Source organism: Molothrus aeneus, chromosome 5 (genome assembly GCF_037042795.1).
Source record: "Molothrus aeneus isolate 106 chromosome 5, BPBGC_Maene_1.0, whole genome shotgun sequence".
In the NCBI taxonomy this organism is placed as follows: Eukaryota; Metazoa; Chordata; class Aves; order Passeriformes; family Icteridae; genus Molothrus; species Molothrus aeneus.
Genome location: NC_089650.1, coordinates 7081161 through 7106053, shown reverse-complemented (window position 1 = coordinate 7106053; position 24893 = coordinate 7081161). Strand labels below are relative to the sequence as shown.

At 41.0% G+C, this 24893-nt stretch overlaps 1 protein-coding gene across 1 annotated transcript in view; it reads right to left on the bottom strand.

Annotated features, from left to right (window-relative positions):
- The window catches only part of FBLN1 (fibulin 1), a 66454-nt gene that overhangs the window by 9767 nt on the left and 31794 nt on the right, over nucleotides 1–24893 (bottom strand). The window contains exons 8-16 of the mRNA XM_066549911.1: nucleotides 23824–23961; nucleotides 22234–22377; nucleotides 21294–21422; nucleotides 20666–20791; nucleotides 19347–19466; nucleotides 18357–18488; nucleotides 17198–17321; nucleotides 4233–4375; nucleotides 2202–2333 (exon numbers count right to left, since the gene is read on the bottom strand). Of these exons, the coding sequence (XP_066406008.1) occupies nucleotides 2202–2333; nucleotides 4233–4375; nucleotides 17198–17321; nucleotides 18357–18488; nucleotides 19347–19466; nucleotides 20666–20791; nucleotides 21294–21422; nucleotides 22234–22377; nucleotides 23824–23961 (1188 nt within the window). The remainder of the gene's footprint in view (nucleotides 1–2201; nucleotides 2334–4232; nucleotides 4376–17197; nucleotides 17322–18356; nucleotides 18489–19346; nucleotides 19467–20665; nucleotides 20792–21293; nucleotides 21423–22233; nucleotides 22378–23823; nucleotides 23962–24893) is intronic.

Genomic DNA, 24893 nt, shown 5'->3' with positions numbered 1-24893 from the left:
TTATTTTCCTGCTTTTTTCCATGTACTCTTATGCATTTCATCACGCTCTGAACTAGTCTGTGTATTCTCTTTAACAAAAAAAACCTAAACCACCCAATCAACAAAAAGCTCACTGTAGAAATTGTCAATCTTTTCTCTTGGATAGAAAATTAGTCTTGTAAAAAAAAAAAAGATATTTGGTGATCTAATTTCCATTAGCAGACAAAATAGCTTTGATATTCTGGCCATTTCTCCTGAAATAGTACAACAGAATGAAGCATGCTTCTTATTTCTTTTACCAATGCATTTATGATTTATTATCAAAATAAATTTATTATTTCCTATACAGGCAGCAAAAAGATATTAAAAAGTATGTATAAAAAAATATTTAAAAATATGCTGCATGGATCCCAGTGGCATATGTGGTCATGCAGCATGATGGTCCAGGAATACTCTCCCAGAAGCACATAAATGGATTTTTGCAACAAGTTGGAACATTGTAATTGCAGAAAGATTCCTGAAAACCCTTCTGTTACTGCCCTAGTTGGGCATTTGCTCTGCTGGAGTTGCTGTGCTCCACACAGTTCTGATGTCCCTGTAACTTAGTGGGATAACCACTAAAGCTTTCTGATACTGTCTATGCCCTTTGGGGTTTCCCTCCCTTACACAAACCCTTCCCTTTCTTTAAAACAGGGACTTTGTGAATTCTCATGGACTAAGATCCCATCTGATTTGTCTTGAAAACTTCCCAGAACTTTTTAAGGATACACCTAACATTCTGATTATTAATAATAATAAAAATTATATTATGATGAGAGCAGCAGAACTGCTGCTGGCAGAATTATTTGCAATCCTAATATCACACAGACAATGTGCTGTCCTGAACCTCTGCCCCTCCAGGTAATTTCAGCTGGGGGGTTGTTTTGATTTTCCTTTTCCAATTCTGCTGTAGGCAGTTTTCTTTGCAGCTTCCATCCATTAATCTCAAAGTACTTTTACACAGAGGAATTAATTAAGAGTCTTACACACAAGAATTAATTAAGACAGTAGTAGGCATGTTTTATCATCTCCATGTTGCACAGGGGGAACTGAGGTGAAAAGAGTTGCCCAATTCTTTCACAGAGTGGGAATACACTTGGGCATGCATCATATCTTCTCAAGTCAGTGTATAAGAATATCCCTTCTCTCTTCACAATGTGAGGCAAATAATCTGGTTTACCAAGTGAAATACTACTGACACACAGTCCTGTTCTTCAAAATGGAAACTCTTCCCTCAGGCAAATACCTTGGCCAGTCGAATTTCCAAACACATCCTTCTTTCTTAGTTCAGACAGAAAGAAGCACACGGCACGAAAAGCAAACTACTGTAACTCCTGTGAGATCTGATAACATTTATACTCTGCTAAAGAAATGCCCCAATAGCTGAAATCTGTAATCTTATCCTGTTTTAACAGACTCTCCCTTTTTCTCAGCATTCACATCTATACTTCTGTTTGATCAAGAAAGAAATAGAAACCTAATGACTTAGGATTTTTATCTGCAGTTCATAAAACCTTTGCAGAGCTGACCTTGTGCTATCCTGCTTCTGAAATGCACCAGTGCCACCTTCAGACCACGTGAAACAGGGCTTTTGAAAGCTGCAGTGATTTTTCTTTTTCCCAGGACAAGTCCTGCTGAAGCACATGTATGAACCTGAGCAGAATCTGCATGTTCACATACCAAAGCACAAGTGTTCACAGGGAAGAGGAGTCCTTTATTTTCATAAATAAACATTAATAAAGAGCAATCAAATGCTACTTTTTAATACCTGGCATAAGAATTCCAGTGTATTCCCTTGCCACTGCCTGGGCAGCTCCCATTGGGCAGAGCAACACATCAGCTGGCTGAGATCTGCTCCTGCCTTACTCCTTAACATCATATGCCAACTGCTCCTGGTTACATTAGGTCCCTCATCATTTCAAAACTAATACAATTGCAATTTTAGTTAGAGCTAGTTCTGAAAAAAAAAAGTTAAAATACTTCTCAAATTAAAGAATAGGCCTCTGGTATTCTGCATAAAAAATTATCTGTGATATTAGTTCAAATTACACATATTGGATTGAAGAATATGAAATCAACGCTGGCTTGAAAATCAAGGTAGGGATTAACTACTTGTATTAATTTCTGTGACCCTGTCCTACAGTATAGCTGAAAGAAGAAAGTAGGCAGAAAACACTACTCACCCACTGTCATACCATCCATGTAACGCTTGATGATATCAAATGAATCTCTTAAATTTCCTTCTGTAATGTCAAATATGATATCTGCCTGGTTGGCCGGATATGTAGGTGTGATGGCACGAAGAAAAATGATCTCTGCAAGTAAAGAGGATCACAGAATGCACTGACAGGTATTTGAAAACATCACTGAAGAATCCAACAGAATTTGATCCAAAATGACTTGTCCTCAAAGTTGGTGGAAGACATTACCCTCCCTTACCACTCCCAGTTTGTCCTTTAAAATGGAAAGCAGAAGATCTAAGGGAAGCAAGGATTTGGATAGGTTTGTATTCTCCTCCTATTTCCACCATCCAAGGGCCCTGAAGCCAAAACACTCTTACTTTTAAAATCAAAAAAGATTGCTCTGAAGAAGCCAATCAGATTTCCAGCATGTGCCCAAAGAGGACAACACCAAGGATCCACGGGCTGGGCTGAGGAAGGGACCAAATAGATGAACCTCTCTCAACCTCTCCACTCTGATTCCCTAGGCAGTCACACAAAGTAATGCCATTACAATTAAAGAGTCCTTTGGAGTACTGGAGGAGATGTTTAGGTTTAAAAATAAAAGTGAGACTATTTTCAAGTCCCTTGTGAGGGATGGAGGTGTTATTACTCTCATTGTTATCCTCACTGTACAGATGATGAAACTTGACTTGGAGCTGTAAGAATTCACCTGAGGCCATGCACTGAATTACAGTTTACAACTTCTGGGCTTCAGCAGTAATCTCAGATCACTGGGTCTCATCTCTTCTAATTAAAACACGAGGATGGACTAATGAGGTTTGGGAAGCATCCTGGGCCAACTCCTTAGCTCTGCTGCCAGTACACCTGGTGAAGCTGAAGGGGTATGCACGGGAGCAGGAGTGGCCATGGGGCATTCCTCCATTGCCTGTGAAGCAGGGCCAGCCAAGGCCTGGAACAGGCCTGGCAGAACCTACAGGAGCTCTGCATCAGTGGTTAAATTCTTCCTGTCTGGGCAAGGACTGGGATGGCTTTTTCTCCACTCCTGCCTGGTGCAGAAGGGAAGAGTCAGCTTTGGCTTTCATTTAGGACAACTTTCTGAAACAGTTGAAAAGTTTCAGCTTTTCTGAAAAGTTTCAGCTTTCAAAAACAGCAAGGCTGAGACTTTGGGTACATCAGAAATGGGGATTTAGGGTCTTTGGAAACCCTTCCAAAATAACCTTTCTGACCTCCATACCCTTCTCTCTGTGTCTGTGCCTCTCAGTAAGGTGCTGAGAGCAGCAGGCAGTCGTCCCACTGATGGATGCATTGCCAGAAAATCCATACAAATGGCAAGGAGCAAAAACTGGCTCTTGATCTGTAAATTTTTTAGTTTTTATGTGAGCTAAGAAAGTGAGTAAAAAGTGAGTATGAAACTGCAGGACTTAAAAACTCACAAGTACTGCAGAGGATAGCCACTCAATTGGGTGCTTTTTGAAATTCTTGTCTTAAAAACTTTCTGCCCAGTCCTTGGAATTTCCCTTCCTTTAGTCTATAACAAACAACACTTTGTTCGTAGGTCAAAAATCAGCCAATCATCATATACTCAGTATAATTTATTTTGTGATTAATGTCTGCATGTAAGGTTTTTATTCTTGGAACGAGTCACCTGTCAGTAGCAAACAACAGGGCATAGACAGATGAGAGAAATATATTTAGTACCTTGTTCCTACAGCAAAACCTGCAAACAAGGGAAAAAAAATGTCATGGGGCATATATCTCTATTGTGTGATTAAATGTGGTACATGGGAATTCAGAGTCAGTATTTCCTTAGACTGGGAAGCAGTATGAGTTAGAGCTCAGAATGACTTTCTTTCCTCCATAAAATTAAAACTCCTGGGTATTGAAGGTTTTAATTAAATGAATGGTAAACTATAATTTGGAGCTGTGCAAACATTTATTGCACCGGCAGTGAGTCTGGCTTTAGGCAAGGGTTTCTGGTGGAGGTTTTATATGCTGCAGTCTGTTAAATGGAACAAGGAACAAACCACTTACCTTCAGGTCTTGTAAATTCTCTGAACGTGGGCAGTGAAATGACAGTGTGGGAGATGGTATGGACAGGATCCAGCAGACAGCTGACATCATTCGGTCGACAAGACTTAATGCAACGGATGGTATCTGTCTTTTCTAGTCTGACACTAAGAGAAACCAAAAAAGAGATTCATTCATATAAAGACTGAATAATTAATACTTTGTGTTTTGCAATCCAGGCAGCCAGTAACTAATTGATAGAAGTGTTGATTCTTCACCACAAAAACTTAGACAAATGCAGTTCATCAGAGCTTGGGGACCCCTGAAGAACTGGGTTTGGCTCAGAGTTGCAGTCAAAACCCCCTCAAACCCAGCTCTTCAAGCCAGGTATGTGAAAACAAAGAGAACTGTGGTGCTCAAGATGCCATGTAAGGTCCTTTTCCAAGGACAAGCAGGACCAAACAACGAGACCCACACCCTCTCAGCAATTTCAGTGGAGCCACTTTTACTTGCACAAGCCTTTTTTTACTCAGTCATATAAAGCAGACAGAATTGTTTCTGTTTTAGAAACCTGGCATAAATATGTAAAGGGCCAACTTTCACAATTTTCAGTGTAGCAAGGGCCAGAAGAGCCTCTTTTAAGTCTTTTTTTTCACACCCTCCCTTTCCATCTGAAAGAACTGAGAAAACAGAGAGGAATGGAAACTAGGGGGAGGAAAAGTTAACCACATTATTTAAAATCTCAAAGGTTGAATTCTGAGCTTGGGGAAATGGTAAGGATCATTTCATATTCCATCTCAACCAGCTGCTCATTCGGCCTTGAAAGTCTATTAAAAGTTAAATGACTTCTCACCCTTGTCCACTAGAGTGAATTTAAAGTCACTTACAGTTCAAGAACTTCACACAATGCCCACTCTGTGTTCATGAGAGATGAAAGGGCTGTGCTGGGACTTCAAATGTGACTAAGCCCCACAAATGATCTCAACTTTGATCTGCCCATTTCTACATATTTCTAAGTGGAGAAAGAAAATGCTGCAGTGTCAGAGGAGGGGGAATGAAAAGATTAAAAGTAAGAAAAAATTACTGAGTTAAAGGGAAACCAAAAAAGGAAAATTTATTTTGTTAGCTACTTCTAAAAACAAATCATTCTTGCTCTTTTCAAAATGTCTTATTTCAGTCCACACCTACAAACCATCTTTTTTCAGATGTTCAAAGGGACTTTATGGCTCTATTTATAATCAATATATCAGTAACTTCCTATTACGTGTTCCCAACTCTGCTCATCAAAAAAAATTAATCAAAGCATGATGATACTGTATGAAGTTAAGTAAGGGGAAAACACAAATCAACATCAAGGAACTCATGCTTCAACAGATGTGAGCTGGCACAGTCCATGGGGAGGCAACAGAGCTGAGTTAATAAACTCCAGCTGAGCCTGGTACACAGGTATTATACAGGAATATAAGTATTCACACCCTGTACTTGATGTTTTGAGACTGGACAGGAGATACAGGGCAGAAGGGGTGGCCTGTTCCCTTTTACTTCCCACCATTATCTGTGTACAAAGTCTTGTCATGTCCTAGACACCTCACCTTAATTTATTTTGGGACACTATTGCAGATTAAGTAGTGTTGGAATACATAGAACATCCTAAATTACCACAGCTGTCTTTAGAGAATAGAATTTGTATGCAAAAAGCATTGTGGTGGGAGTGTCTCAGGCATTCAGTAGTGGTCTCCTTTTGCTTCTTCCTGGGAATTAAATGGAGCTTTACTCTCAACTTCAGCTGGAACAAAAGGCAAATACAAGTATTTCTGAAATACTTTGCCAACAAAGCCATAATTTTGTGCAAGATGAAGTCCTAAATAAGACTTGCATTCATGATGCTCACCTGTGGAATAAAGCCTTCTGACATGACTTTGGTACAGATCAGAGGATCTCAATGGTCACAAGTGATTTGTCTTAGCTCTCATCTAAACTGAGTTTACAGATCCATCCAGCTCATAACCACACATGTGACAGATAAGTGTCTGTGCCAACTCTATTTCTTTGCACCTTTTGTCTCTCCTCTTACAAATTCCACTAACTTGGGTTTTTGGCGTTTTTTTTGCATTCTCTGTCTACACTGCTTAACTGGAATTTGTTCTTCCATTATACTCACTCTCTGATCACCTTTCTTTTGCTATCCCTGCTAATTGCCTCATGCCAGCATATCCAAAGTGCAGTTGATAACACTTTGTTCTCTCATTGCTTTATCTTTTTAACATCTCTGAACTGGAGTAACTTCTTTCACAACTAACATCTATCTCAAATCCTGATATTTGCTATAAATTATATGCTCTGTTCTCATAATACTTTATAATTTTATCCTTACACATCATCTTTGCATTTCATCTTCTGATTAGCTGATGTTTTCCATTTTGCTCATGTTCTCCTGCAGTGGGGACTATGACTGGCAAAAGTTTTTTCCTCAGTGATGAGAACTTTTTTATTTTTACCTTTCCTTCAAGTTTTCTGCCTCTAGCACAAATTACAGCTTTGGAGGTCATCTTCCCTCTGGGCATTTTCATTTAAAGAGAAGAAAGTTAAGAAACAACTCAGCTGCTCTGATTATTTCCTGAGTATAATCTTTTCATTCTTCTAAGGTCCTGATATGATTCTTTTTCATATTGTCTCTCAGATTCAGTCAGTAAGTTCTTTGGATCAGGAGCTGTGATTTCATTTTCATTTGGAAAATATAAATAGCACTATGTAATTACCTACATGCTCCTGAAAGTCCCAGTGACACTGCAGCATTCAAGCATCTGACACAGGGGAACATGAGCTTTGTGCTCTTGAGTTCCTTGCTAAATACAGTTAATTTTATGACATTGAGGGCCACATTCTCAAACTCCCTTCTTTTCCTGCCAAAAAAATATATATTCATGTTTGCAAAAATGAAATTTATTTTTCAATATTTATCCTACTTCATTATGGCCTGATAAGGAACTGGTAGCCAGAGAGCATTTACATATAAGCACCTTCTGTGGCGGTAATTAACCCCACTAGCTCAAGTGACATGGGCTGTGCTCTCAGCATTTAAACCTGGGACTCTCTCCCCAGCTTCTGGCACCTTTATAAGGATGTGTCAACAGGCTTATTAAACACTGGCATTCCTTAGGAGACCTGAACTCCTGTCAGCCAGCTGTGATAAACTTTGCCTTGGGGAACATGTAATAGTCTGGCAGAGTGCTGCAATCCTGCCCTGATCCAGGCATCCAGGAGTCATTCCTTGTGCTCAGGTGATTAAGGCTCATGCTCTTGCTTTAGAAGGTTCCCAGTTTCCACCCTTGTACCCTGACTGTGCTGTCAGCACTTACATAGTGAGATATTTTCTCTACAGGTGCATTCACATGGATTATTCCCTGTTCTTCTATGGAATGACTGTTCTGTCTGTCTAATGAGCAGCAGAGACACCTGAGCCCAGGGTAGTGTAGAACATTAATTTTTGGATCATATCTCTGGGAGTGAGCTTTTAATATTTATCAGCACAAGGACTCTGTGTAATGAATAAATCCTCTTCCAGCTCAGAAAACAAAAGAATTCCAAAGATATTCCAGTTGTATTGTTCTTGACTGTTTAGAAGTAAACAAAGAAAGTGAAAGCAAAGGAAGAAAGATTTGGATATTGGAATTCTGACTGACTTCTCAGAGCACTTATGGTTTGGTGTGATGGTAGTTGTGGATAAAGTCTTTAGTGGTCACAATTTATCAGCTTTCATACGAAAGCTGGAGAGACAACAGTGTTATAAGTCAAATCAAGTATTTTTTTCAAATGTTCTTGTAGATGGGAATGTTTCAGGATATAGCTTGTGAAACAGAAAGGAGCTCTCTGCTATTAGCTGAATGCTGTTATGAAGTGATTGCTGTTCTGCTGTCATTAGCTTTTCCATTCAGCAAAAATTCCACAGAAAGAAAGATGAAATATCTCTCAAATAAATGTTTTTTAGAGGAGATTAACTTTTGTACCATCCTTAGAATCTGGAACTGGGATCTGTACCTGGTGGAAATCAGCATTAGCTCATGGGATACAACAGAGCAAGAATAAATTGGACAGCTTGAGAATCTGGCTGCACACTTTTATACTGACCCATGTGCTGGGGCTCCTCAGGGCTCCTAAGGGTCCAAGTTATGCCCTTTTAACAGATTGCCAGAAAATCCACACTATTTGCCACATAAGGGATGAAATTTTCTAGAGATGTCTCAGTTGAGACAGTTCAAAATATTTTCTTTGGAAAATTTAGACCTAAACCTATGTAACTGTGTATGATCAGCTGACTCCCCTGCTGTGTGAAGTAAATTAATAGCTTTCAGTCCTCAGGATGCTCAGGTAATGAACCCTTAGACACCAACTTCTGCTTTGTATTATGATGCAGAGTACACAGAAGAATCTCCACAAATTAAGATGTTCAGTTACAGGGGAAAGTGGAAAACTGTGATGATGATGGCAAATAAAATGCAAGTGCAGCATGCAACAGATGAACTAAAACTTTATTAAAATCGGGGGGGAAAAAAAGCTACTCTTAGAAGAGAAAGAGTAGCCAGCGATGGCTGTAAGTTTGGGATCAAAGCTGTGCAGAGACAAAGATAAAAAGTTTGGCAATAAATGTGTTGACAGTTCCGTGGCGGGAAAGTCGCATTTGGATTGTCAGGAGAAGGTCTCTGGGCTCTGTGATTTGACGCTGCATGACCACAAGGCCACTGTGGTTGTTCACTTTTTTTGTGGTGAAAAACCCCTCCTGGTTCCCGCTGATGATGGACAGCTGAATTTTATCCCCAGGGACAGCATTGGAAGGGCCCATGCGGAAAATGTCGGTGGGTACTTGGATGTTGGTGGGGAAAGAGAGGTGATAGTAGGTTATTCTCAGAGGCAGGCTCTGGCACTCCTTATTTTCATTACAAGGCAAGCGCTCACAGCGACTGCAAGAAAAGTGAGAACACAAGACAAGAGGAAGATTAGCGCACATTTAGCGAGTGGGAGGGAGAGCAGGGGCACTGGGGGTGGGAAAAGATAGCCTGGCTTGCATCCTGCATCCACTCTTCAGCCTGGCACCTCACTCATATTGCAAAGGGACAGGAATTCAATAAGGATGAACTTGCCTGCAGCTGGGGCTTTGGGAGAAGAGTTGCCATTGTCAGAAGTGTTGCCCTTGCTCTGCAGGCACAGATGGATCAAGTCTGGCACCTCAGCAGGGGTGAGAGTTTATTTTCATTTACATCAGCCAAGCCCCCCTGGGAGAACACTGCCACTGTTTTCCCCTCCAAGGTTTATTCCTTTGCCGGTTGGACATATGTTCAGTAAAGGAAGAGATTCTAAATGGTAAGGGTGTTGTCTGTGTCTTACTTGGGATGTATGGCTGTATTTTAAGACTGAGTGAAGTATTCTGAAAACCATGAATGTCCAAGGACTTGGTCTCTGAAGAGGAACCTTTTCCTGCTGATATGGCGCAAGAACTGTTCTGTGCTATCAGAACCAACCAGAGACAGTCTAACACCCATCTAGGCAAGCCGTGAAAACAAGATCCAATGGCCTGATGTCTCCAGCAATGTGTCCTACACGTTCAGTCTCCTCCTGCATAGCCCTAAGTCATGGCAGTGATTTCCCATGACTTTCTGGTGAGAGAGGAGTTTGCCCTCGGTTCTTTCATTGCCTCAGCACCGTGTCACAGTGAAAAATCCAGAGCACCAGCAAGAGATCACCCACACAGGCTGGCAGGCAGCAACAAACCTTTACATGAGCAGTCACAGTCTTCATGCATTCTGTTCCAGAGAGAAGTGAACTTTGTCCAGAAAAATATGGCATACAGCTATGGGCATCCAAGTCACTACTGTTTAAGGTGTTATAGTTTATGAACACATTAATGAAGATCTGACATCATGGTACCTGGTGGGTTTGAGAAGTGTGTAAAGGATTGCTCACTGGGTAAGATTGTATGCATTTCAGGTTAAAGATATGCCCAAATCACCACACAGGTATCCAAACATCCTTTCAGGCAGGTGCGTGGAAGTAAAGGTAGACAACAACGATCTCAGCTGGATGATGACTTTGCAAAATTTCATCATGATCAGGTTGAGCATTTAGCTCCAAACTCACCTCATGCAAAACTATGAATCAATTAAATTACATGCAAGAGTCTCTCCACTCCAACCAGTATTTGCTTCACCAGTTGAAATTTTGGAACCTAAACAATTTCTTTCTTTACCAAGAAATGCTCCAGCATGAAAGCATGGTTTGTTTCTTTTACCACCTCAAGGAAATCTGAGTGTCCATTTTATTACTTTATTCTGACATGCGTTTGAGCTCCTATCAGCAGCATCTGCTACCAACAGAGCTGTGGTTCATGAGCAAGCCCCACTTTGTTGCCAATGCATGGTGATCTGAATTCCAGGAACTCCTTGCTATATGCAAAATCAGCACTTTCAAGAAGACTAATTAAAAGTACCCTCAGTTCTTCAATTAATGTGTTGCATGTTTTCTTTTAATACCACTTGCAAACAAAAGTGGTTCTTTGAAGCAATTCTTTGAAGATTTGAATGCATTCTTAGTTTTATTCATGTGTTTAAAGATCACGCACAAGTCCTCACAGGATGGCCAGCTAATTAAGTGTGGATACTCTTGAAGTATTTTCAGGTATGGAGAGCTCTGCATTCTTTTCTGAAACGTCATTAATAACTCCACTAAGGAGAATGACTTGGTGTTGTTAAAATCATGAGGCTACTTGGTTTTGCTGAAATCATGGAGCAAGTTGAGACAGTTCATTCCTTAGTTGGAAATGTTTTCTTCAAGTACAACTTCTTAGAATCTTGTACATGCTTATGAGCACTTACACTCTCATAAAGATGCTCTCCCTTATTATTTTATAAAAGTAAAGCACATTTTTAAATTATGGCTAGATTTTTTTAAGAGAACAAAAACCAAAGCTTGCAGCTTTCCAAGAAAAAGGATGTCCTGTGGATTCAGAAAGTTATTTGTGAAGATAGATGTGCCTGCAGCTAGGAGCTAAAATTATTCAAAATTCATCATCATTTATCTCATACTTTGGTGGTATGCACTGCACACTGCACTGTAGGTTCAGTTAATGTGCAGTAATTGTTCCCTCAAATAACCACAGAGGAGAGATGGCAAATATTATTGCTTTCAAGAGCCAGAGTTCATTCTGGGGTCACACACCACAGAGGCGAGGAGCAAAGAGCATTTCAACCCTCTCTAGACTTCAGTGGGCAGCAGGAAATCACATGGTGGGAGGAGGGAGGGAGCAGCCCAAGCCCTGTGGCTCCTTGGGACAGGTGAGAGCTGTCTGCAGAGCTCCCGGGTCCTGCCCCTGCCCTGTGAGACACAGGACAGAGCCAAGGAGCCCAGCAGGAGAGGGGAGTTCCTGAAGAGGCACAAAGTGCTACCAGAGAAAACCAGCCCAGAGCCCAGGGGCAGTTTTATATTTGCATTATTATTATATAATATATTATTATAATTATATTATTATATATTATATTATTATATATTATATTAAATATTATATATTTGCAGTCTTTGCAAAACTCTGAGATCAGGTTAATGGGTTACAAAAGTAAGCGCATACTGCTGCTAAATGCTTATTCCCGAATTTGAACCCAGTTATTTTAGCTCACTTTCTACTCTGTTCTATTATGCTTACTCATGTGGCTGAAATAATTGGTTTCAAAGAATTACTCCCAGTTTGAATTTCATGTACCGAACACTGATAAATGAAAACTGCCAAAACTAGAGGGATTCCATTTGTAGATAATAAATACAACATTTTGTAAAAACAAGGAGAAAAATATTTTCTGCCTTCCCTCAGATTAATTTCTGAGTCAGATTTTCACTGCATTGTGCTCAAAGGAGCTGAGTGGTATGCAACAATTCCTCACGTGCTGAAGGAAAACGAACTTTCTGTTAGCAAGATTTATGGCTTCATGGCTTGCTTCCTACAGGGAGACCAACTCAACATGCTGAACAACTAACCAGGTTTTATTAGTGAACTATAGCCTCACTATACATTCTATGCTGTAGATTTCCAGAGCTGTAACAGTCCTCCAGGCCTCCTAGAATATATTCCACTGCAAAGTGGGAAAAAATATAAATATTCCTCTTGCTCATGCTATTGTTGGTGTGAACCTCTCTTTTCAGCAGGTTGCACCACATCATGAGGTCCAAGTGAGGCACTGCCACATCATGGACATTGATGCCAATGACCAGGTGTGCAGGGAAGGTGGTTTTTGCCTTAAACAGAGCAGAACTTTAAGGGAATGAAACCAGCTGATGGCTGGTCTTCACAGACAATTCTTAACCAGAGGAGAATCTGGAGCCCCACTTCAGGAAGGGAAACAGGATACAGCAGAGTGGTAATGAGGATGGACAAGTGTTCTGTATGCTTCTCCTGTCTGGAGATAAAGTCTCTAGGACATTTCAAGGTGTAGAGCAGACAGAACTATATTCTCTTTGCCCTCAGCACTGAGCCTTTACATCCTATCCTTGTACCCTTCATCTGTCTTTCCCAACCTAATTTCTTCTTCCTATCCCCTTTCCTAGCCTATGGCCCTTGTTTCTCACTCAAATATTTGGCATCAGGACTGTCTACTCAGCCAGTGCCAATCCTCCTCCTGCTCCATTCTCTCCTGGCTGACACTTATTTCTCTGAGTTTCCACCTCACAGCCCTAGACCCAAAGCACAGATCCTTTCCCTCGGGATCTTTGTGTGGCTTCCCAAATTATTTCTTCCTTTGATGGTCCCCATCCAAATCTGGAATAGAATAATGGAATCATTAAGGATAGAAAATACCTCCAAGACCAGATCCAGCCTGTGACCCAGAGCCTTGTCACCCAGACCAGAGCACTAAGTGCCACATCCAGGCATTCCTTGGAAACCTTCAGGAATGGGGACTCCACCACCTCCCTGGGCAGCCCCTTCCAATTCCTGACCACCATTTCAGGGAAGAAATTCTTCCTGATGTCCTCTTGTCCTGTCATTAATTCCCTGGAATCAGTCACCCTTGGCCATAAGGACCTGACCCCCGTGGTTGCCCCCTTTGTAATTTTCCCTGCTACCCCTGAAGCATCTCCTAGACTCATTCTCCTCACCTTGACACACCTTCAGATCCTTCCCTCCCTACATTCAACTCCTTATCTCCAAATTTTCATTTTCTTCTCATTTTTTTCTTACCAAGCTGGCTCCTCTCTCACCCATGCCAGAAACATCTCACTTATCCATGGAGTTGGGGCTGTCCAGGGAGGCACACCTGGCCCAGGACAGACTGGGCTCCTCTCCTGTGGCTTTATGTGGGAGCAGGCTCAGATAGCCTGTGGAGCTGGATCTGCATGTCTCAGACTGCTTTGAAGAGCACTAAGAAGCTCAGGACCACTAAATCAGAAGTGTACTCTTTGCTGATGGAAGAAAAAGACCTCTCTATTGACAGGAAGAATTAAATTGCAGTGAGGCAGATAGCCAAACACAAAGACAGATTGCTATGAAATCCTTATCCTTCAAGGACTTGAGGCAAAAGAACTCTCAGAAAGATTCCAGGTATGTCTGAGCCTATTTTGGCACAGAGGAGTGGATTAGGTTTACCCATCAAGGTCTTAATTTCTTAAAAAAGGCTGAATGCAATTTTACAAGCTTTACAAAGTTTGTAATTTTAAAAGTTTCAGAAGATTTTGGTGCAAAAGCAATTTCATAGCAAATTTGAGACTTCTGCTCCATAACAGGACAGCAAACTGATAAAATAAATTTAAAAAAATTAATCACCAAAATGTCTTTAAGACACACATACCAGTGTGTTCCTCTCTACACTTGTTCTTGGAAATGGGTGAGCTGCTCCGGCTGAAATGTGCCAAAACTTGAGCCTGAGTCAGACACCTGGCATGAAAAACTTCAGCCATTGGTTACATTTTGGCAAATTTTTAAGGAGTTAAAAACATGTCCTAATACTTATAAGCACCAGGCAACCTTAATAATATGCACAGACATGTCTAGAAAATAGAAATAGTTCCCCGTTTGGCTCAATGCAGCACACATCTGACACGTTGCCATAAACGCTTCTTTATCTTTTCTACTATTTTTCTTGGCTTAAATATTACAAATGTTAGACTTCAATGCCATATAAAGAGAAGTTAATTGTTATGCAATTTGAAAACAAAAACTCTCTGGCAAGGCAGTGCAGCAAGTAAAGTTCTATTATGAGGAGCAGCAGATCTTATCTATCCTGGGAAAAATCCCAAGCCTATAGACTGATCAATGAAAAACAAAAAGCAGAATTTAAGTAAAAGACATAAGGCCTTCAATAAAATTGTTACCATTTAGATCAAGCCAGGGATTTTGCTGTATTTGGGGAAGATAACAGAGTGTTCCCTCCTTTCCTACTTCACCTAATGGCAATTGCCACTGCAACAGCCACCAGGAAAAACCTCTGCTTTACAGGCACTGGGTAAAGAAGCTTCTGGATCACTGAGTGCTGTTGCCTGTGCATAAGGATTTTAAGGTAAAATAAGAATAACGAAACTTGGATTTACAGGACTGAGGCCTATTAAATTAGAGCAATTCCAAAGAAAATAATGGGGAACAAGGTAGAAAAATTTCCTGAGGTGCCAGCTTGATGGGAATGGAAAAATAAGTTGTCTTTCTTATGATGTGCCAAGTTGGTGAAACTGGAATGTGCTTTGAATAAAAAGGAGAGAAAAAATGATATCTGTACTAATGGTGATAAGAAGCCAACTACTTTGATTTTAGAGCCTGGGTGAAAAAGCAATTTAATGTTGTTATCATGCAGAACATAACAAAGATATCAAGGCTATCAGCCTTGATGGGGTACATGTGCAAAACTGATTCAGTCAAGGAGATGTAAAGTAGTTGGGATGTAAGAAGGGTGCTAAAGAGCTGTCTTATGAACTGCTCCCCAGTGAGCACCAGGAAATCCCACCCATAAACCCTGATTCCTGCAAATTGGTGTGACATTCATATCCTCTGAGAATGAGAACACCTCTGGAACCCACTGCTCTTCACCAGTGACAACAATGAACTCACATTCTCTTTGCTTTATGCAAACATCTTTCCAGCAACACATTTAGTAACTATCTGTAGCTGTTGAGAGGGAAAAACCTAATAAATCCAAGATAATGACTTAAGGAATTAAAAATAATTAGAATTTCACTGAGCAGCTGCAGGATTTGTGTCTGACTCAGCCTAATTATAGCCTGAGCACATCAGAAGAATCTCACTCTATGAGTAGGTCTGAGTTAGGCAGAGAAAGCCCAACAACCTAGACACAGAAAAACATTCACTCTACTGCTTTCCCAAAAGGTGCCATGTAGCTCAAATAGCCAATGAAGTCAAACACAGATAAGAGAGAAAATGAAATGGGATGTGTGTATGATGTGTATTTTATAAACTGAACTGTGCAATGCAGGAATGTCTGTAAGAGCAGAAATCTGCTAATTCTGCCTAGTAGCCCATTGCACAATGCACTTTTTTCACTTTTTTTTAAAATTAGGATACCAATGAACCCACAGTCTTACAAATAAAGAGAACATCTGCATCATGAGGCGCTGCTTGGTCATTGATGTGACAAATTTAATTTAAAATTTAATTCCTATTACCCTTCCCAGAACACAAGCATATTTTATAAATAGCTGGGTTTACACCACGAACTTCCTCTCCAGCATTCTGATCAAATACATCTGCTGTGCCACTTGTATGACATTTCAAAGACTAAGGCTTAAATGCAAACTAACTGATCCCCAGAAAATCCCTGAGATGGAGATCAGTGCTGGCTTCATTCCTCAGAGGAGGCACAGAGTACTCAGGTCTGTCTGACAGATGGTGCCCATACCAGCACCGACTGGGAAAAGCAACAGTGGGCTGATAACAAATGTGATTTGTCAGCTTTCCTCCCTGGCTGGTGGAGCCCACACTTACCTGAGTACAGGGCACACAAGGGAACCATGAAGCAGGCTTTGGAGGAATTGCTGGAGTACAACAGCCTGGAGTACAGGGTGGCCAGAAAGCCACAGGGCAGAAGGCAAAGCATCACTTTGACCAGCCATAAACTCTAGCTATGCAACTGAGAATTTGCAACAAATTCTCCTCTCTGCTGACACTATTTGATGGGTATAAAAGAGCTGCCAGCTGCCCCTCCTCCCAGAGCTGTCTCTTATTTTCCACACCAGAATGCACAGACTGTCCCTGAGCTAGGTCAGAGACACAATTATGAGCTGCAGCTAAAGTACCACCCTTGCTAGGATTTCCAGGTTTTTAATACAGAAAATTGGATGCAAATTGAAAGAGGGGAGATTTATGTAAGATATTAGGAAGAAATTTTTTATTGTGAGGGAGGTAAGACACTGGAACAGGTTGGCCAGTGAGGTGGATGCCCCAGCCCTGGCCAGTTTGGATATGGCCTTGAGCAAACTGGTCTAGTGGGACATGTCCCTGTACATGGCAGAGAGGGTTGGGACTAGATGATTTTTAAGGTCCATTCTAACCCCTTAATATTCTATGATTCAATTAAATGGTACCAAAAATAAGACATTCTTGCAATGCTTTGCAACAGTACAGGTGAGAATTCAGAGATGGAGCTCAAAAGAAGCACTTAGCTGAAGTGTGAAGGTAAGGAAAGAGTATGTGTGATCCTGAAATAAAAGCCAAGGATTTCAAAGCCCAGTGTAGTCCTCCTATCAGGCTGCCTGCAAGGGAACCAGACAGAGTATCTGCCTATGGCTCTGGAGATCATTATGGTGCAAACCACTGACACATGGCATTTTTTAAGGGAGTATTTTTTTTCTTAGAAAGAGGAGCATGAGGAAGGAAACCAGACTTGTGTGTGCAAAACATAGGGTAGGCCTGCCAACACAACACATATTTGCTAGAAACTGCTCTGTGTTCAGCCAGCAGTGGCATGACCCTGAGGAGATGATGCCAGCTCGGGAAGGAAGGTACTTACGTGTCTCCTGACTTGCGGTAATTCTCGGGACATTCCAAGGACAGGCAGCGGAAGCCGCCCTGGATGTTAAAGCAGGTCTCGTTGAAAGAGCAGTTGTGGCTTTCTGCAACACACTCATCGATATCTGCCAGATGGAAACAGGGGTGTGGGTTAAACACAGGCTTTTCCTCTCCTTGCAGGTGCCAGACAATCACAGAATCACAAGGCTGGAAGAGACCTTCAAGATCGTGGAGTCCAACCCATTCCCTGACACCTCAACTAAACCCTGGCCCCAAGTGCCACATCCAGTCTGTTTTTAAACACACCCAGGGATGGTGACTCCACCACCTCCCTGGGCAGACCATTCTAGAACTTTATCACTCTTTGTATAAAAAACTTTTTCCTAATATCCAAGCTGTATTTCCCTTGATGCAGACTGAGACTCTGTCCTGTGGTTCTGTCAGTGCTGGAGAAAGAGACCAACCCCCAGCTGCCTACAGCCACCTTTCAGGGAGTTGTGGAGAGTGATAAGGTCACTCCTGAGTCTCCTTTTCTCCAGGCTAAACACCCCCAGCTCCCTCAGCCATTCCTCACAGGGTGTGTGTTCCAAGCCCCTCTCCAGCCTCATTGCCCCTCTGGATGCACTCAAGCATCTCAATATCTTTCCTGAACTGGGGGCCCAGAACTGAACACAGCACTCAAGATGCAGCCAGTATCCTATCAGGTACTGCAGAACATGAGGTGCAATTAAACATTACTGCAGGGTTGCAAGGGGAGGACAGAAGAACAAAAAAGAAGAACACTAACCCAACCAACCAGCAAGAAGAAGAAAAGGAAGAGCAGCAGTGCCACTAAGTGGACAAGACCTAAATATTTGCTGACGTGTTTACAGCAGGATATTTCCTTTTAATGGCTAAACCAACTCACAGCATTGGAATCTTCATTGTAAGAATTTTTTATAATTATTTAATAATGTTTTCAAAAGTAGTCTCTGCTGAATTACTTTGTAACTGAAATTTCCTGTGTATTTATCATAAGAGACTCATTTCTTCAGATGTCAAGCTGATGTGTACTGCATTACCTATCATGTCGTAGGAAAGGCATTTTTTAAACACAAAAACTGCTATAACTTGTCGGAATTCTGCAATGCATGAGGCCTCCCTGCAGTTGTTGAACCCACCTTGGCAGTTGCGTGCATTGGGTGCCAGCCTGTAGCCAGTGGAGGGACAAGTGCATTGAAAGCTCCCAGGAATATTAACGCATCTAAAGGAACAGATATGTCCTCCAGTGGGCAAAGCACATTCATCAATATCTGAAAGAAAAAAAAAAAAACACCACTAATTTTCTATGTGTTCGTGACATTCAGCCCAGTGCACATGTACAGTGCTCCTGCTATGAGCTTCAAATACAATTTGATGATTCCAATTTCTGGGCAATGAGGAAGATCATCAGATCTGTGTGGCTCTAGCCAGCAACATCTAAATAGCAAAGACTTTCAGGAATAAATGGAACTCTGAAGAAAATTAAAAGCTATATGAGAGCCCAACAGACAAAGTAATGGATGAGAGCAAGCACTTTACAGTGACATGTATTGTAGTGCTTTATAAAAGGGAGAGACAGGAATAGTTTTATCATTGTTTTTACGAAAGGAAATCACCATTAGATGTTTTGCCCAAGGCCTCACTGTTTAATAAGTCTTGGAGACCTAAGTCCAAGCTCAGGATCTTGTCCATGAGGTCACACCCTCATCTTCCTTGTATTTGAGAATATACTAGTTCAGAACCAGCCACAAAAAGAGGATATATAAAATATTACTAGTAATATCATGTCTTACATATGTAACACATAAATATGCTCATATCTCCACTTGTTGAAGACTAGAAATTCTGGTAGCTCCTCAGGAGAAAGACAAATTTCTGTCAAATTACAAAAGTGTGCCAAGCTACAATAGTAGTGTGAACAGCAAAAATGACACTACACATACAAAGAGATGCTTCTAGAAAAGGGCATGGGTGGAAGACCTTCATTAAATAGAAAATAAAGAAAACAAAGAAAGTACTGAAGAGACTCAAATGCTAAAATGAAAAAATTACATGGAATTGCTCATGTTTGTTACAGCAGCAATGAGAAATGGGCCCCCACCCTCTCCCTGCAGCACCACAGAGCTCACCTTCACAGGAGATGCCATCGATGTCGCTGAGCTGGAACCCCCGGCGGCAATAGCACTGGTAGGAGCCGTACACGTTGGCGCACTCTTGACTGCAGGGGTTGCTCTCACACTCGTTCAAATCTGAAAGGCAGAGTTATACACCTGAACCCCAAATTTCTTGCAATGTTCGTCACTCCTAATACTGGAATAAGACAAAATTTTGGAAGGTAGTTGTAATTAAAAAAAGGATGGCACACGTCACTGAGTAACCTGGAAATAGGGGACTCTCAGTGTGTTACTCTTAACAGGCAGTATACGTTAATTTTTACTGTGCTGTAATTTCCTCCTGTACTTCAAGGTGTGAGACTGAGAGGGAATCTTTAGGCCAACACTTACATTTTTGTTTCTGGATATCAGCAAGGCTGGTTTTGAAGGTTTTGAACCTGACTGAGTTGAATCACCCTTCAAAGTGCAGCAAAAGCAGACCCATAGACCTCTGCATCACAGAATCACAGAACCATTCAGGCTGGAAAATACCTCCAAAACCATTGAGTTCAGCCTGTGACTAAGCCCCACCTTGCCACCCAGACCAGAGGACTGAGTGCCACATCCAGGCATTCCTCAGATACCTTCAGGAGGGGGACTCTATGAGAGTCCCTGAAGTCCCTTTCAATGTCTCACCACCCTTTCAGAGAAGAAATTCTTCCTGATTCATCCAACCTGAACCTTCCCTGGTGCAGCTTGAGGCTGTGTCATCCTGTCCTGCCAAATGATGCAGTCTAAGGGTGATATATTCAGGCTGTGGGCTATGGTGGCCTCGACTAAGCACAGCAGCATTCATGTAACCAAAGAGACTGCACTGTGATGATTTCTCATGCCATTTCAGTGCAGTCTTGCAAGGTAAAATAAAAAAAAAAAAAAAACAAAACAAAAAAACAGCAAATAAAAAAAAGTTAAAAAGTAAAAGTAAAATAAAAAAAATAAAAAAACAGCTAAAAGAGCAATGAGCTGTGTCACTATAGGACACGAAATAACACAACGTGGAAATGCAGCTCTTCTAAGGTGAAAAGAGATTTTTTAATTTCTGACTCCAACATTTACAGATTTCCAAAAGTGACAGTGGATTGGAGGGTGACGGTGTCACCTGTCCAATGACACTGGACAAACCAACAGTCCATCAAATTTCTCCTCCTCCATAAAAGAATGCAAAACGATAAGTTATCTACATAAAGTGCGTGAGAAAGTTCGTTACAAGAATGTAAACATCAGAAGGCTTAGAAAAACTTAAAAAAATCAGGGCAACAGAGCTGTTTCTCACACTCCATAACTGAGAGCCATACCTTCACAGGATCTGCCATCAGCTGAAAGTTTGAAGCCCATGGTACAAGTGCAGTAGTAGGAGCCAGGAGTATTCTCACACTTGTGAGCACAGAGGCGGCCTGGGTAGCGCCTGCATTCATTGATATCTGCAATGACAAACACACAGAGAGCTCTGTGCATGGGCTGCCCCACTGCAACACCAGTCTGGACAAGAAATGTGATTATCAAAGTTTGATTGTTGTTTTCCAGATTTAAATTTCATACTAAAGAGAGAAGATGCCCTCAAAATGCTCATTTAGAAGCACGCCAGGGTATAATTGGATTAGATCTATACAGGAGAAAGTTGCTTTGATCTTCCAAAGGAATCTTTTGCTGTAGGTGCTTATAAAAATATCACAGAAAACAATTACACTCACTCTCACAACCTTACCTTTTAACAGGATAGCAGATAACATGTTGACAATACTAATACAGCTTCCTTTGAAGTACCAGCAGTTCTTTAATATGGTTTTAAAGCCAGCCAAATAATATAGCAGTCAATTTTACATTCTGATGACAGAGGCTATGCACAGAGCAGTAACATTCTTTAGAGAGGATCACTTTGTAAGTGCTATGGCTGCAGGTATTTAGGTTGATGGTGCAACTTACCAATACAGGTCCTACTGATGACATCAAAGCTATAGCCAGCTTTGCACTCGCAGCGATAATTGCCTGGGGCATTGATACAGGTGTGCCCTTCTCCACAGGGCTGGTTGGAGGATGAGCACTCGTCCACATCTACAACAAAAAGTGATTCTAAGTACACTTCTACCTATGCAGGCTGAGAGAAGAACATGCTAAGGTTTTTTTTTTGGTCCTCTGGTGGTTATAAAGTGTTTTGGAACAGAAAACAAGATGTTATCATGCTCTCAGCTTTTACGAGATCAGAGTCACAAATCCAAACTATTCGTACCAAACCAGGTTAGCTCTAAGGTGTCCTTAATGTTGATGGATTTGGGATGAACAATGAAGTAATCAGGCAATTCCTTTTTGGAGGAATTCAGTGCAAAATTGTTTTATTATGCATACTCCTATTTGTGGATCAGATTTTCATCTGGTCTAAGATGTCTGAGATCCAGAGTCATCAGTAGTGCTTTGATAAACCACTCACAGAAATTGAAAACACATACAAAAATGCCTGTCTTTGCTAAAACCATCTCAGTTAAAAGCCAGCCAAAGGCATCTATATCTTTCAGTGTTACTTGAATGGCCTCTGTGGGGCATTAAGTTGACCTTCTGTTGTCTCTCTGTACTAAGGAGATCTGGGACCACACAGCATTGTTCCATTGATGCAGTCACAGCCAATGCTATTTATGGGGGCTGATAATCATTACTCCTCAAAATGTAGGGTTTTGTGAGTTTTATGAAGGACAGAGGGTGGATGCTTGTCATTCTTCACTTGCTGGGACTGCCATGAGGGAAAGAACAGGATCAAGAATTGACTGTGGGAATGACAAAAACCTGGACAAAGCACAAGAAATTGCTAAACATAAATTATTTATGTGAGTTATTTTCTTAGAACTGCTTTTTCTTCCCAACTGCCACTCACCTACACATCTTGTTCCATCTTCATTGAGGTGGTAACCTCGGCCACAGCTGGGTGAGATTCTCTGGCAGGTGAAGGAGCCATCAGTGTTAATACAGATCTGTCCAGCTGGGCACGGCATGTTGGTGCTCAGGCACTCGTTGATATCTACAAGAGCACAAGTCAGTGTAACTCTTTCTGGTCTCAAGAGGTTTAAGGTAAGATGCTCTCTCTCGTTATGTACATAATGAGAACTTTACATAATGAGTTACATAATGAGAACTTCTCAGAGAAAAGTTCTGCCTGTCGGAGAAGACAAATATTCATGACATTTTAGCTCCACTGATACAAAGCTTCCAGAGTGAAGACTGGGGAGGTATAAAAGCCATACATACCACTGAAAAGCAGTGGAAATTTGGTGTAGAACTTGTATTTGTTTCAAAGCCTTTAAAAGTCTCTCCTAAATATACAAAGCACTGATCAACAGTTCAGTTACCCAGTTCTGCTTCAGTCTGTGTGTTCTGATGGAGCTCTTAGCTTCTACATGATGATCAGAGTCCCAAATCCAACAACAAAATCCCCTCAGCTCCACACAGAGCAGCATTTATTCCCAGTGCCTAAAGTTAGGCTGTGAAACTGCCTAAATGTTTTGAGCAAATGCATTTAATGTGGCTTTCCTGATGTCCATGACAGCAAGTTAATCAAAATCTGCCATGGACCTGGCAGTACCCGTGGCAGGCATGTGCTTTCAAAGGGCTTGCTGTGCACAGGCACTGGCCCCCCTTGTTTTAAAGGCTGCAGTTTTGTTTTCAGTCTGTTTCCAGTGTCAGATTTCAGTTCTACAGGAGAACAAGGGGCTGATAATGAGTGCAACTTGGCAGCAGCTGCTGCTTGGCCAGTTCCACTAGTCCAAGGCTTGCTATGCCAATGGTGGAATTAAAAGTTGAGTTGAGACTTGAAAATAATACTCAAGGGAATAACTGATAGATTTGTAGGTCACATTAGACAAACCCATATAAAGTCTGCTGGAAACCAGTAATTTTAATGCATTTATTTGAAGGCTATAATTCTGGTTTTGGGGAGTCTTGGAAACAAGGCATTGGCCTGGCAAGATTGTCATCAGTCTTTAAAGTAAAACTCCTCTCCACAGTATGTTATAAGTGTCCCATCTTTCTCATACACAGTAAGATTCTTGATGGGCTATAACAAATCTGGAAAGACCTACAAGCCTGTAAAACCAAGCAGACTAATATCAAAGGGTGTTCCAGAGGATGCCATAATTACGGCTTTCTCCACAAACCTTTGGCTAAAACCTTTTGGATAGAGTTAGATAAAATATATGACAATTTTTTTACACATTTTTTTTCATATAAAACACCCAAAGACTTAAGCAGCTAACCACCTTAGGTAATGCAATCTCATTAATAATAGGATCTAGTATTCAGATGTTTCATTTAAATGGCTTTCAGCTGTCACTCTTACCTATGGGATCAAGGAAAAAGCAATGCATGCACAGATGAAGAACAGCCTGAGCAGTTCAGAACCTACCCAGGGAAAGTACAACTTTTCTCCCAGCAACGTTTGAGCATTCCCCAAGACAAGAGCATGCCTTACCAATACAGTTGCCCAGTGCATCTTGTATAAACCCACTCATGCACTGCAGCTTGGGGCGGCAGCGGAAAGATCCTGGAGTATTCTGACAGATAAAATCGGGGGGGCAGTTATGAGTACCAGTCTCACACTCGTCAATATCTGGTACGTCACAAAAAAAAATTGTTAGCAGGAATTAGACGGGTTCCTTCATTGCATTTCAAACATAAGACATAATTAAAATCATCACATAGATTAATCCTCAGTGGACCTTCCTGGAATTCTGTGATCCAGGATCAATCTGACTTATTACCTCAAAAAATATCTCAATAAAACCAGATAGGTTAAGATTTTTTTACAATTTCATTATTAATATTATATATAGGGCGGGTGTCTGTGCATATTATGCTTTACAAGTTTGGTTCTCACAACTAAATGATTCAAAACTATTATAGAGTATCTAAAGCATCACATTCAGCCTTGATTCAGCAGTGTGCTGGGATTTGAAGTCAGGAAGATTTCATTACCCAAGTGCAATTTTAATTTCAGCTTTAGATCCAATACAGATATTGTTCATTTCTTTCATAAGTGAATTAATTGGCTTTGATTCCCATCCATATTAAGGCTTGCAATATCCCTGCATTATCATGCTTTAAAATGCACATAAATATGACTTCTGATTACTTTAACATTCTACTCCAGTTCAGAATAGACAGTAACTATTTCTGAATAAATTATTGTTCACGTAAAGCATATAAAGGAGATAACAGCAAATGAGGCTTCACTCAGGAATGTAGTCCTGTCCACATAAAGCAACCAAAATTTAATATTTGCCAACTGGCAATGGGATGAAATCTCCTAAAGCTATCAAAATACAGAAAATCTCCAGCAAAAGGATAACTCAGCTTTCTCATTCATGCAGCTGATACAACAGTAGCCCTAGAGATTTGTGGGTCTTAAAAAATTAGTGTGGAGACCATGTGAATTAATACTGAACTGGGTTTTGCAGGATTCCACATGTAGCACAGCTTAGTCATGTTACTTGGCATTTAAAAACCATACATGACTATTTTATCACTATTAACATAGCATTA